The sequence below is a fragment of the Zophobas morio genome, unplaced genomic scaffold, assembly GCF_036711695.1.
Source record: "Zophobas morio isolate AGI-343-1 ecotype UQ-CSIRO unplaced genomic scaffold, CSIRO_AGI_Zmor_V1 ptg000023l, whole genome shotgun sequence".
NCBI lineage: Eukaryota > Metazoa > Arthropoda > Insecta > Coleoptera > Tenebrionidae > Zophobas > Zophobas morio.
The window spans coordinates 7712580-7726677 of NW_026972128.1; the positions used below are offsets into that span (position 1 = coordinate 7712580).

General features: G+C 30.5%; 1 protein-coding gene across 1 annotated transcript in view; it reads left to right on the forward strand.

Annotated features, from left to right (window-relative positions):
- The first annotated feature begins 461 nt into the window (after positions 1-461).
- The window catches only part of Flz (filzig), a 42417-nt gene continuing 28780 nt past the window's right edge, over positions 462-14098 (forward strand). Inside the window, exon 1 of the mRNA XM_064062842.1 lies at positions 462-764. Within this exon, the coding sequence (XP_063918912.1) occupies positions 680-764 (85 nt within the window). The 5' untranslated portion in view covers positions 462-679. The remainder of the gene's footprint in view (positions 765-14098) is intronic.

The following is a 14098-nucleotide window of genomic DNA, read 5'->3' on the forward strand; positions in this document are numbered from 1 at the left end:
ACATTTCCAAGCCGTACTCAGGCTCTAAAAGTAAAAATGAGTTCTTGTTTCACTGAATTTGTATCTTATCGTATAAGATTTTTGTTACACTATATGTTAGATTAAATTTCCTTGTATGTACATCACAATTTATGTAATTAAAATAAATACACGAAACATAATTGCCTTATTCGATACCCCAGAAGTCCTCTCCACTAGCAAAAATTTTATTTCCAAACTTCCACTTCGTTAACTCAATTTTTACCTCGACGTTTTCTCGGCGCCTTCATACGAACTAGTTAATTCGCCTCTCATCCAGTTTTCAACTCCGAAGTGTAACAATATCCTTTTTGGTAAAATTATGCAAAAATGCCGCTTTAGCGAAAGCGTTCCATTCCACCCAAAGAGGCTCGCGCTACCTATAATTTCATACAACTGACATCGTCTTATGGCAGGTGTATACACGATACTAGAGGGGCAGGAGGTGTCTTCAGGAAGACCGCTACACTGTCCCAGTGACCCACTTGGGATGCTCTGGTGGCCGACAGACCAGCAGCAAGTCTTCAGTCATCTACCGGCTCCTCACCACCACGGGTTTTACAACAGGCTCTTCGTCAATGAGTAGTGTCCGACCCGAAAAGTACGCGCAACATGCCCATTAGTTTATAGGCCCGAAAAAAATCTTCGAACTATAGACAAAATGAAGTATAGTACTTTCGTGTGTTTGTGTTTGCTGCATTATGTGTCGACTGTGGAAATTGAGTTTGGTGGTAGCAACCGAAGAGGTAAGTTGTGACGTCATCGGCAGCCTGTTATTAAATGCCGTTTCACCTTTTTTCCGGCTAACTGAAAGACTTGTTGGGGTAATTACAGATTAGAAGAAATTATTGCTTTGAGTTACGAACGAAGCTAATTGCGATGTTGACGAGCGTGATCAAAACAAATATCAAATCAACTTTGTAACTTTGTCGCACGATTTGTTCTTCAGCTACAATGGAGGGAAACACGTTGTTTAAAATGAGGCTAATGTGTACCGAAATTAAGATATTCGTCGCTATTACGGTTACAGTCTTGATTTAGTCTGGTGTTAAAATCTATTGGGAATTTGTTAGCGTATTTAAATTCTGGTCTGTGTCGAATTCATTACGTTAATTAGGAGGGGTCACCTAATTCCTCATCATGCTGTATTATTCCATTGTCCATAAGGTGGCATCAGTTTAATAATGCATAGGTTGTCGTTAGATTAAAATAAATCTCAAAATTATTTATAATTTCCATTTTAATGCATAACTAGTCTTACGAAGCAGTAGAATAACATTTGAATTATTCAATGTTTAAAGCTGTCTGGAACCACGTTCGTGTGGAATAGGATACATAATTTATACAGCACGAAGCATAAAATTGGCAAATTTTATATTTTTGTATTGACCAAAAAGTAAATAACTTCTGGCATATGATATTTGTGTTATACTATTTAGTTTAGAACAGTTTCTAACGCATTTTGTACTTTTTAATTAACTTCAATAAAGATTATAGTCGTAAGAAATTTCTAAACAACGAAGGTACCCGGAGGTGGGTGTGTGTATAATATATTAAAATGTAACACATACTGGTACCTACGTAGTAACAATTCTTTTTTGAACATTTTTATTTGGAAACAAAATGATAGTAATTTGCATCTCAATCGGTATGAACACATATGTTTTCTGTACTTATGATAAATGACGTTCGAAATAAATTTTATGTAAGCTATCAATATTTATTTATTGTTCATTATTGTGATATTATCATGGTCCTCAATTCTACAGTCTGGAATACCTTAATTTGGCATTAATAAACTAATAAAATTATAACAAGATTAACAAATTATTTTTCAGCTCTGGTATAATAAAGACAAACGCATTTTTTTAACTCTACATTTCAGTTTACATATTTACCTGGATTTCTAGACTATTATTTTATCATCAGGTTAGATAATAGAAAAAAGTCACCATATGACAAAAACGACGAATCGAAAGTAAACATATTTTTTCTTATTGCATTTTCATAGTGATTTAAAATGACGTGGTTCTAATAAAATTAAGTAAATGTTTGTATGAAAAATATTTTGTCATGTATACTTCGTCCGTTTCATTTGTACCTCAAAATTTTTTTAGTTGATAATCTCCTCACGTTGAGACGTGAGTGCGTACTCTCTAGTATCTATTAGTCAATATCGGGCTTCTCTTCAAAGGTACCAAATTGTAAATATTTCATATAAATTAGAATATAAAATTCTACATCTCTATTACTGGTGTCTTCATTAAATTCAACTTTAATATACTTTCAACATTTTTTTATTTATTACTAGTGCTCCACCAATCAGAAGGATAATTTAGATATTGTTCTTTTGTTACTATACATAAAATAAATAAAGCTTAACTTATCTATGAAAGAAATCGTAAAACACAACATGTATATTAAAACAAAACAATTGGTACAATAATATAAGGGTATGCGAGGTAAGATTAAGCAGCTTGGATCATGTAGTTGGTAACATAGCCGCTCGGTAAACGGAAGATGTGAGTTCGAATCCCGCTCTGGTTGTACTTTTTTCCTTCGCTTACCAACATTTCATGTGAATTACACAAAGCGATATGATTTTTCTAACAAATGTATTTCACACCCTTATAGTTATCATAAAACAACCATAGAAAATATATAAAAGGTTCTATCACGTGACAAACCACATAACTTGATTTTATTCTTATGGACAACCACTATAAGTTATTTCAAAATTTTCTCTTCCATTACAAAATGTACACGAAAAAATAGTTATAATGACTTCAAAAACTTTATTTCCGTGCTAGTGTGAAAATCACCTTTTTCTGTATCAGATATCATACAACAATATCTTTTTTACCTGGGTATATCACTTTCGTTTCTTAATTATAGTCCTCAAAGTTTACGTTACACGTTTACGAAAATTCCCGTCGTGTTGAGTTTTAAATATTCTGAAAGCTCGATCACTCGATCACAAGCTTTTAAAGCTTTCATTTAGTTAGAGGAATCAGATAGATAAAAGAAATTTTGAAAAACCACTCCAACAGGTCAAACAATTTTTTTACATTGCCGATATTTTGAGAGCAATTCCAAGATTTTATAGTTATGATGGTTTCGTGTGATCTGTTTAAATTTCATCTATGATTTTTTGAAGACTTAACTGTTGGCCTAAAAAGCAACTAATACATTTTTAAGCAGAAATTTTTGTGTATTGACAGACTCCAATTTAACGCAGTGTATTATTTTACAAGAGTTTTTAGTTCAAACTTTTTTTTTTAATTTGCTACTTCTTTACATTTTTGCTTCCCGAGCGTAAGCGAAATCGAATCCATCGACCAACTCTCTACTCTTACGTTTTTTCGACCTTTCATGACCTCTAGAGTATGAAGAAATAGGTCTCCCGTTTCCGTCTGTCTGTCTGTCTGTCTATCTGTCTGCCGTCTGTCTAAATTTTTATTAGACAGATAATCACCGAAACTATTGGACCGATTTTTGTCGATTTTTATATGTGTATTATAAATGGTAAAACGTTAACCAAACTTTGTCTAATCATCCCCATCAATAATGTGATGACGTCACTACAAAATTGTATATAGTAAATAGGTTTTAAATTATATAAAATAACGTCCAGATTTTTGAAAAAAAAACAAAAGTATGAAACGACATTTTGCAATTTAATTTTGAATCTGCAAAACCAAATGCTTTAAAACCTTTCATATGTTTTAAAGTTATGATAAACATAAAAAAAAATTATCAAAATATATTTCTATTATATTAGGAATACCATGTAGATGGTAAAATGCTAACCAAAATTTGTCTAATCATCCCCACCACTAATACGATGACGTCAGTTCAAAATTGTATATAGTAAATAGGTTTTACATTGTATAAAATAACATAGTCCTACATATGTAGTTTATGACTCAAAATTGAGTTTTTACCCGAAACGTCCAGATTTTTGGAAAAAAAATCAAAATTGTAAAACAACATTTTGCCATTTAATTTTGAATCTGCAAAACCGAATGCTTTGAAATCTTGCAGATGGTTTACAGTTATGACAAGCATGATAAATTTTTGATCAAAATATATTTACTTATCCCTTCCAAAAAATTGATGACGTCTGTACTTGTGATTTATCATTCATTCATATTTTTTGGATTTGCATATACAGGGTGACTCAAAAAAATTAATGAATGTGTGAATTATTTTATTGATTTAATCCGCTTTGAAATCTTGGACATATTTTAAAGTTATCATAGGCATGGTAAATTTTTGGTCAAAATGTATTTGCTCATCCCTCCTAAAAATTTATGACGTCACCTCAAAATTTTGCTGAATAAATCCTATCTTAAATGTGCAAAATATGATGAGTCTGTAGTTGTGATTTATCATATTGTTTGGATTTGCATATATCAAAAAATTAATGCAAGTGTGAATTTATTTTATTGATTTAATCAAGAACTACAAAACCGAATGCTTTGAAATCTTGGAGATGTTTTAAATTTATCATAAGCATATGGTAAAATTATGGTCAAAATGTATTTGCTCATCCCCCCCAAAAATTTGATGACGCCACCGCAAAATTTTGCTGAAAAAATGCTTAAATGTGTAAAGAATGATGAGTTTATATTTGTGATTTATCACTACATTAATATTTTTAGATTTGCTTATACAGGGTGTCTGAAAAAAATTAATGACTGACTCAATTAATTTTATTAATTAAATCAAGAATTACAAAAATATAATACGAAAAAAGACATAATAGGATTGCAGTCGTCACGTTCCCGACAGCGAGGGAAGTACTGTCTAAACGCTTTAGACCAATTTTTTTTACTCTTAATAGCACTGGTCTAGTAAATGTAATAATCCAAATCCTTGCTATCTTTAGCTCATATAACATATTTTATTCTGAAACTGGTTCTCTTACACACATAAATATATTTAAAAAAGATTGGTCGAAAGTTATTTCCAACAAATCCCGCTTATGATTTTGTCAACTTTCCTTTGTGATAACCTCTCTACATTGAAATAAATATAGATATAATACCATTAACAATATAAGAAGGTAAATCCTATGAATGTGTTTAGACACACATATTTTTATTTGTGTTTGTCTACGACATCCAACTTTTTTTAATGACACTGTATATTTTTCTAGAGCTTGTTTTTCTGAATTATTAATGTATCATACTTTATTCACCATACTCCGCCAGTGTCTTTAATTCGAGCACATTATGTTACGAAAACACACTCTGTTAACTTGCTTATATTTGGCCTTGAGTAAGGACAAGACTATGTGTGTAATTCTAGTGAGTTTTCTCATTTGAAAATGTTCCGATCAACATTATTTCAGCAAGGGCACTTATGTTAATTCCTACACGTACAGTGTAACAACTATCTAACATGATACATAGGGTTTTTAAGATTCGATCAAATGTAAAAATTTGGATGCCTCGGAAAAAATTTCAAAGCGGATTCATAAATAACAAATACACAAGAATGCTATTTTACAAAATTGAAAAATTTTGTAAAAATGAAATTCACAAAATAATCAAAATATTACTATAAAAATTAAACCACTGGTGTATAGTTTTCTAGAGAGAACTTCCCTTACGCCCGAAGTACAAATCTGCCTCAACTCGAGAAATGAAAAGAAATGCACCGACCAAAACGTGTTTGAATCAACCCAGAAACTTAGACAGTGAGTTTCAAACTCCTAAGACAAATGTTTGCTTTGCTAGCATTCACAAGACGTATCTGCGTTGAAATAGTCACAGACTTTGCAAAACAGTAAATTCTAATTTTGAAACCCTCGTGTCCCAGTGTAGAACTTTCCCGACACCAGGTCACGTAAAACAATAAAACCGGGTAAAGAAAAGCGAAAAAAAAAACCGACTGAGGCTTCGTGTTTTTTGCTTCGCTCTTTCTTATTTTTTAGGCACGACATAATATCCGACCGAAACAATAATTTTAAGTTAAAGTTGTCCAAAGTTCTACTAATTTTAAATATAACAGCTAAAAAGCGTCTAGAATAACAACTTGGAAATATTTAGAACTTGAATGAAGTTTTGTATTAACGTTCTCTGACTACGTTAATTTATGTTTAACGGAAAAAGAAACTAACTGTATCTACACATTTATTTTCACTTTTTATCATTGGCTGTGGAAATGAACTACCCACATTAAACACTGTTGTATCAGTGCGAGTTCTGAAATCTTCCAGTAGAAAAATTAAATAGCGTTTATGATAATAAGGTGTTAATTTTGTCGTTTTCAGCACTTGCGTACAATTTTATTTGATACCACGGTTATTAAACTAACAGCTGCAATTTTCTGCATTTAGTATGTTGAACGTGAGTCGACAACGATGGAATGCGATCTAGACTAATCGTCGGAGAAATTAGACCCGTCAGAATATCTATTAACCATTATTACATCTACTTACTATGATAGCTAAATAAACACTTCCATCAGCATTAGCATAAAATAACCAATGTTTAAACGTGCATGTCAGAACCATGTACCATCAGATTAAACACGTGTAAAATATACATACTAACGTCAGAATGTTATAAGTTCGAGCTTTCAGGAAAATGGAAATCCACCCTCCTCCATTTTAGCGTTGACGCGAATATCATGTTTGCCAAATACATCTAGTTTTATTAATCCGAGTACGCATGAAAGGAAAAATCTAATTAAAGACCAAAGCTTTTGTGGTTTCGGTGGGTAATTCAATTTCATGTAGATTCAGAGAGTTGGAAAATTTAACCGCAAACTTTGTTCCCTCTGAGACGAAAATTCAAAGTCTGTGGAAATGCGTATAATTTATTATTTATTTACGATTTACCGTTAAAAACAACTCGTCTTTCTGAATGCTTAGCAGTAGGCTTTCACCCAAATGTTTTAAAGAAGGTTAAAGCGGAGAACCTCGTAGATCGTCAGATAGCACGATATCTTACTATCTTACATAAGTGTGACACTGGAGTGTTCTACACTAGATCACAAGAAGGCATCCTGCAGTCTCAATTAGGCACGGTATTTAGTTATAAATTCATCGTAATCACGATGTGTTAAAATTTAAGGCTAGTTTACGTGTCATGAATATATAGTTTATAGTAATTACAAGTTTGATGTCTTATTGAAAGTCCCAGTAAAGAAGTGGTTATTATCATTTCGTAACTAGAGTGCAAAAATGGTCAAATAATTTAGGTAAGATTTCTGGGTTAAATATGCCAAGCATTAATAACGGATATGTTCGTACTACCAGATTTTTAATTATCCTAATTAATTTAATGTAATTATTATTTAGTTTGGATTCTTCGTTACAGCAGTTGATAGCGAAAGCTGAGGATGTTTATATTATACAATTTACGAAATCGGTTGTAACAACTCTAAATTAAATAATAATTTTTGAATGAAACCAATTTAAAGTTACATTTCGAACTATCTAGTAGCATATTTTTTCATTATTTATGGGAATATTAATTTTTTACTTTATTACATTTTATTTAAAAAAATACCGCTACTGAGTCGTAGATAAACTCATAATTTTCTAACATGACGTCACTAATTTTTTGGAGATGATTAATTAAACTTCATTTTAATGGTCTCTGTGAGTGTCTGAGGTGTAATCTTTGAGACAAACTGTAAAATATGGATATACTTTAAACTACCTAGAAGGCAGCATGCTGTACGTTTAAAGTTAGTTTTAACGATGTTTTGAGATGACTATCACCATTGTAGAGGAAGTGAGTGAACAAATTTGGTTAGGGTTTTATGATCTCCACGATAATGTTAAAGCACACTTAAAATTTCAAAGTTCGATAGTTGTGGAGATTGCCTGTCCAATAAATTTTCAGCAAACGAGACAAACAACAGATAAACATAAGTCAGACACTTTCATTTTAAAATTCTGTGGACTTGAAACAATGCTTTTATAGGCAGTCTAAAAAATTGGTCGAAGGTTGTTTCGATAGAAAAATTGTTTGCGTTTTTTATTTTCTGATAACCTCTGTAAACACTCCCGCAGTTATTTTACTAGAATTTTCGAATTCTTCAATTTCCTTTTTTTTGTTTCTTCAGTTTTCCGATTTGAAAATTGTCTAGCGTTTAAATTTTTCAAGTTTTTAATTTTTTTGTTTTTCGATTTGCAATTTTTCCTCTCTGTATATTTTTCTTTTATTTTTCTCAATTATTCGTTTTTTCAGTGTCTCGATTTTATATATGTATATTTTTTTATTTTTATTTTTTTTTAATTCTTTATTTCAAATTTTTCATTTCGTTTTTCATAATTTTCCGATTTTTCAATGTTCCGATTTTATAATTTTTTGTTTGTTTTAATGTCAATTTTTTCAATTTTCTATTTCTTCAATTTTTTTATTTGCAATTTTTCGTGATTGTTTTTTATTTTGTTTATTTTTTCAATGCTATGGTTTTTTAGTCTTCTGATTTAATCGTATTTCTTTTTTCAATGTGAATTTTTTAATTTTGTGGATGTTTCGATTTTTCGAGTTGCAATTTTTCGATTTTTCGATGTTTATTTTTTTTGATTTTACAACTTTTTCGTTTTCCAATTTCTCAATTCGATTCGTTTTTTCTTCTTTTCAATTTCCAATTCATTAATTTTTTGGATTTTTAAGTTTCTCGATTTTTAGTTCGTCTATGTGTCAAATTTTTGTTTCTTAAGTTCTTTTATTTTCAATTTTTCAATTTTCCACTTTTTCGATTTGCAATTTTTCGTTTCGGTTTATTATTTCCTCTATTTTTTTTCAGTTATTCGTTTTTTAGTGTTTCGATTTTATATACTTTTTTATTTTGTCAGTTTTTTGTTTCTTTTGCAATTATTCAGTTTTTCATTTTTTTGTTTCGTCAATTTTTAGAATTTGAAATTTTTCGAATCTTAAATTTTTGATTTCCTTAAATATTTGATTTACAATAATTGTTCGTTCCGGTTTGTTTAGAATTTTTAGAATTTTAAGTGTTGCGATGTTACAATATTTTGTTTTTTTTAATGTCAATTTTTTCAATTTTTCGATTTGCAATTTTTGAATTTTTCATTTTTTTTTTTTTCTTCAATTTTACAACATGCAACTCTTCTACTTTTCATTTTTAAATTTTTCAGTTTTTCGATTTTCTAACTTTCGGATAATTCAGTTTTTTTTCAGTTAGCCGTTTTACGAGTATTCAATTTTTTATTTTTCAATTTTTCGATTTTTCAGTTTTTCATTTCTTCATCAATTTTTCTATTTGCAATTTTTCGTTTCCGTTTTTTATTTTGTTTTATTTTTTCACTGTTTTGGTTTTTCAGTGTTCTGATTTTATCGTTTTTTTCACTGTAAAATTTTTCAACTTTTTGGATGTTTCGATTTTTCGATATTTAATTTTACAATTTCTCGATTCGATTCGTTTTTTCTTCTTTCTAATTTTTCGGTTCATTAATTTTTTGAATTTATAATTTTCTCGATTTTCAGTTTGTCAATACGTTAAATTTTTGGTTTCTTCAGTTTTTTGATTCGTAATTTTTCAAATTTCCACTTTTTCTTCTTGCGATTTTTCTTTTTGGTTTATTATTTCCTCTATTTTTTTCAATGATTCGTTTTTTACGTGTTTCGATTTTATATATATTTTTTTTTGTAATTTTAATTTCGTCAGTTTTGAATTTTCAATTTTTCGATTTTTCATTTCTTCAAATTTTTGATTTACAATTGTTCGATTTGGTTTGTTTACAATTTTTCGATTTTTCAATGTTCCGATTTTATAATTTTTTGTTTGTTTAATGTTAATTTTTTAAACTTTTCGTTTCTTTTTTTTTTCCATTTACTATTTTATTTTTTTTTTGTTTCTTCAATTTTACAACTTGCAACTCTTCGAGTTTTCTTTTTTCAAGCTTATCAGTTTCTCAATTTTCCAAGTTTCGGACGATATTCAAACTTTTTTGTTTTCCGTTTTACGAGTATTCAATTTTTTATTTTTCAATTTTTCGATTTTTCAATTTTTCGTGCCCGTTTTTTATTTTGTTTATTTATTCAATGTTTTGGTTTTTTAGTGTTCTGATTTTATTGTATTTCTTTATTTATTGTGATTTGTTTTTTCGATTTGCAGTTTTTCGATTTTTCGATATTTATTGTTTCAATTTCTCGATTCGATTGCTTTTTTCTTCTTTCCAATTTTTCAATTCATCAATCTTTTGGATTTTTAAGTTTCGTCAGTGTTTCAAATTTTCGTTTCTTCAGTTCTTTGATTCGCAATTTTCCAAATTGCCAATTTTTCGATTTGCAATTTTTCCTTAAGGTTTATTCTTCCTTTTATTTTTTTTAATTATTCGTTTTTTCAGTGTTTCGATTTTATATACATTTTTTTTTATTTTAATTTTGTCAAATTTTTGTTTCGTCAATTTTGAATTTTCAATTTTTCGATTATTAAATTTTTCATTTCTTCAAATTATTCATTTCGGTTTTTTACAATTTTTCTATATTTTAATGTTCCGATCTTATAATTTTCTTTTTCTTTAATGTCAATTTTTTCAGTTTTTCGTTTCTTCAATTTTTCGATTTGCAATTTTTTAATTTTGAATAGAGATTTACCATGAGTTTTGCAGTTTCTAAGTTAAATTGCAAAATTTTGTTATACAGTTTTATTATTTTTTTTTAATCTGGATGTCTAGGGTCTGAACACGGATTCATACACCACAAGTACAGGCGTATCTTATTTTATACGAATAAAAATAAAAATTTACTATCATAAATTTTGGAAATAACGTCCGACACATGGACAAACAGACGAACGGAAATAAAAATGGAAATATGACCCCATGTAAAACTGGAATCAGTATTTTTATTCTCGTTACAAATAAACCAACATTCCACATGATTGTCTGTTTCAGAACCGTTGTCTGCCAAAAACAAAAAATTCTTTCCCTTTGTTTTTTTAATTCTTTTGATAGCTTAAGCTTTGTACGAGCTTTACACCAGTACCTCTCTTTACGCTGCGAAACGATATAAAACACCACAGCCGCCATTGAACAAGGCTATCGTGGGAGGATTAAGAGGAATTTATTTTCCTAAAAACCATTGAACCTGACAGCATGGAAAGCTCAACAACCAACACATCCATAAAAGCGCAAATTCAAGCGAAAATTGTTTCGGTCAGCAGGATAAATGAACGAAAAAATTGTAGCTGCTAGCCACGAGTTCTGGATGAAATATGCATGAGCAATTTCGAACGAATTATTTGAGACGTTATCAACCCACTGAATATTCATCCTAATTTAATCTACTGCACTTTATGAGAGAAGTACAGCGGGCCCGTTTTAAAACCGTAAATGTGTAGGACGGACTAATTAAATTATATCTCCCGCTTTGCGACTGCCACTTCGCCATTGTTTAATTAATTTGTTACACGGTTTACCTGTCTTGAGGCGCTAAATCGAATCCGATATGCGGATTAGGTATGGTTATGTTGGAGCAAATTGGACAATATGATAATGCGTCTGAAGCGCAGACTGAGTGAAGGACATGTTTAGATGGCTGACCTGCTGGCATACATATCGCTATGGCTTGTTAACGGTGGTCCTATTATGTGTAATGTATAAATAATACGGCAGACGTTATGTTTCCTATATTCATTTAATCCTATCTAATTATCATGCCACCGCAGACCATAATTTACCCTCCTTGTTTATAGAACGCTTTCCTCCCGAGTGCAACCTTTCAACCCTTTTCACTCCACTTCCTCCAAGAGCTTCGCGACGAATTTAGTAGCTTTTGAGTCCTTGCCCTCCAAAGTTCGTCGACCGTAAATTTTAAAGTCATTTATCAAAAAATACGAGAGAATGCCGGGGGCGAGAAATTAGGTAGAATGTTTATGGGATGCTAAAATACAGCGGAACGTCTTGCTAAAAAGTTTTTAAATTTTGAAATGTTACACGAACGTTCATCATTTAACTTTAGACATTGTGGATAGTTGAACAATGTTTTTATCAGGCTGTTGTAACACGAACATGCTTTTTGTGTCTCCGGTGTAATCGCATGGTTTTCAGATTGTACTTTGAAGCTAAGTGTACGTAAATAAACTTTACCATTAGTTGTGGAATGATAAGGATAAGATAGCACAAAGTGACTATACTTAAAGTACGGGGTTTGTTTACATCTACTACAAAAACTGGAATGGAAGCTCAAACCCTGGACGCAGGGTCCGACATGAATAGATAACACAAGTAACGAGGCGACTAAATAAATCAAAACACTCTGTGTTTATCGACAATATTTACTCTATCGAAACAAATATGAACTTATTGGTCTTGGACGTATTTTATATACTTTCTGCTCACACCCATTTGAAATCGTGTTTTTCTGATGAATAAAGCTCGGATTATATACATCAAAATATCGTTCTGGTCAAAATATTTTTAATTATTTATTATTAAAGTACAGCTCTTGCAACGTTTATTTGCAATATGAGAATACAAATAATAATAATAATGATATTTATTGATTTCAATAGGAGGAAATGCCAATTACAGAAACCAAATAAACTAAAAATAAACTCCTACAAAAAATAACTAGAAAATTGACAAAAAAATTAAGTAACCTTAAACATAATAACAGTACATTTTAAACATAGTTAGCAGAGATTAAAAATAATGAATCATTGTGAATATCACAGCTATTAGAAATACAATTAAATAAACCGAACATTAAATAATAATAATTAATTGGAGATCTATCTAGAGCATTAGTTGTAGCAAAGTTACTATTAAAAGAAATATGTTGTTAGTCGTGGTACAAAAAAAATTAATTTTACCCAAGAGCACAGAACAGTCAGTTCTATTATGAAGAAGATGATATAAGAAGCGAATCAAGAGCATATTTGGCCGAGCATGGAGTGATTTAAAATTAAATCTCTTCAAAAGATCTGAATGCTCTACATCACGTGGGGGGTAAACACCGTCTTGCAAGAAAGCTAAGAATTTTAAAAATTTTCTTTGTACAGCCGCAATCTCCTTGCGTAGATGGGGTACCAAATAACTGCTCCGTACTCCAGTCTTGATCTCACCAGAGTATAAAATAATATGATAAGTAGAGAACGGATTTCTAGGTTTAATGCTTTTTGTGAAAAATGTAAGCACTTCAAAACTTTTTTATATCTGTAACTATGATACAATTTGGAGTCATTTGACACATTTTTTTTAATGCTTATTTGCTTTTTTTTCAATTTTATGCATATTAAAACTTATATGCTTATTTAATGCTTTTTTCGACGAATATGAGTTTTAATGCATATTTTGTTCAAATGCCGGCCTTGACGGGATGACAAATACTTGTTAGTTAGCCGTATCGTATCGTATGCATTTTACCTGGACTTGACCATTGAAGTACACTTACTCAAGACCCTTTCTGTGAATAGGTTCCGGTCGTTTGGGTAATAAAATTTTATTATAGGATTGGAAAAATACTCCATAGATTTTATGACTTTAAATCCTTACTTCCGTTGATAATGAATTAAAGCTTTTAACCAGATGTTCTTTTTTGGCATTTTGCGGCAAGACCGTTGAAGATTTTCTAGAAAAAAGGATTATTGTACCCAACTACCTACCTTAAAATTTTTCTAATGGAAACTTTTAAGTAAATGAACTGTTTATTTCACAACCATCAGTCTATCGCATCTGTCGTAGTACAGTGTTATACGTGGCTCTCCCTTGTTACATGTTGAGTTATTTTTGGTAATATTACTAATATTTTAGTGAGTGGATAAGGGATTTTCCAGAATTAAAATTAGAGAACAACAAAATATTCTGCAGAGCTTGTGTGAAAACCGTAAGCCCACTAAATTTTTTTTATCTATTTTCCTTTGTTAATCCTGTATATGTACGTTGTTTTAGATTCAAAGTGATAAAAAATATAACGTGACGCAACATGTCAGAACGACTCTTCTTGTAGAAAGGAAGAAAATGTTTGAAGTTTCTAAAATTAAACAGCAGACCATACATGAATCTGTTGCATCTACTTCCACAAAAGATGAGCAGTTTCAGTTTAATTTCGATTTATGTAAAATGATGATCCAGTCCAACATACCTTTA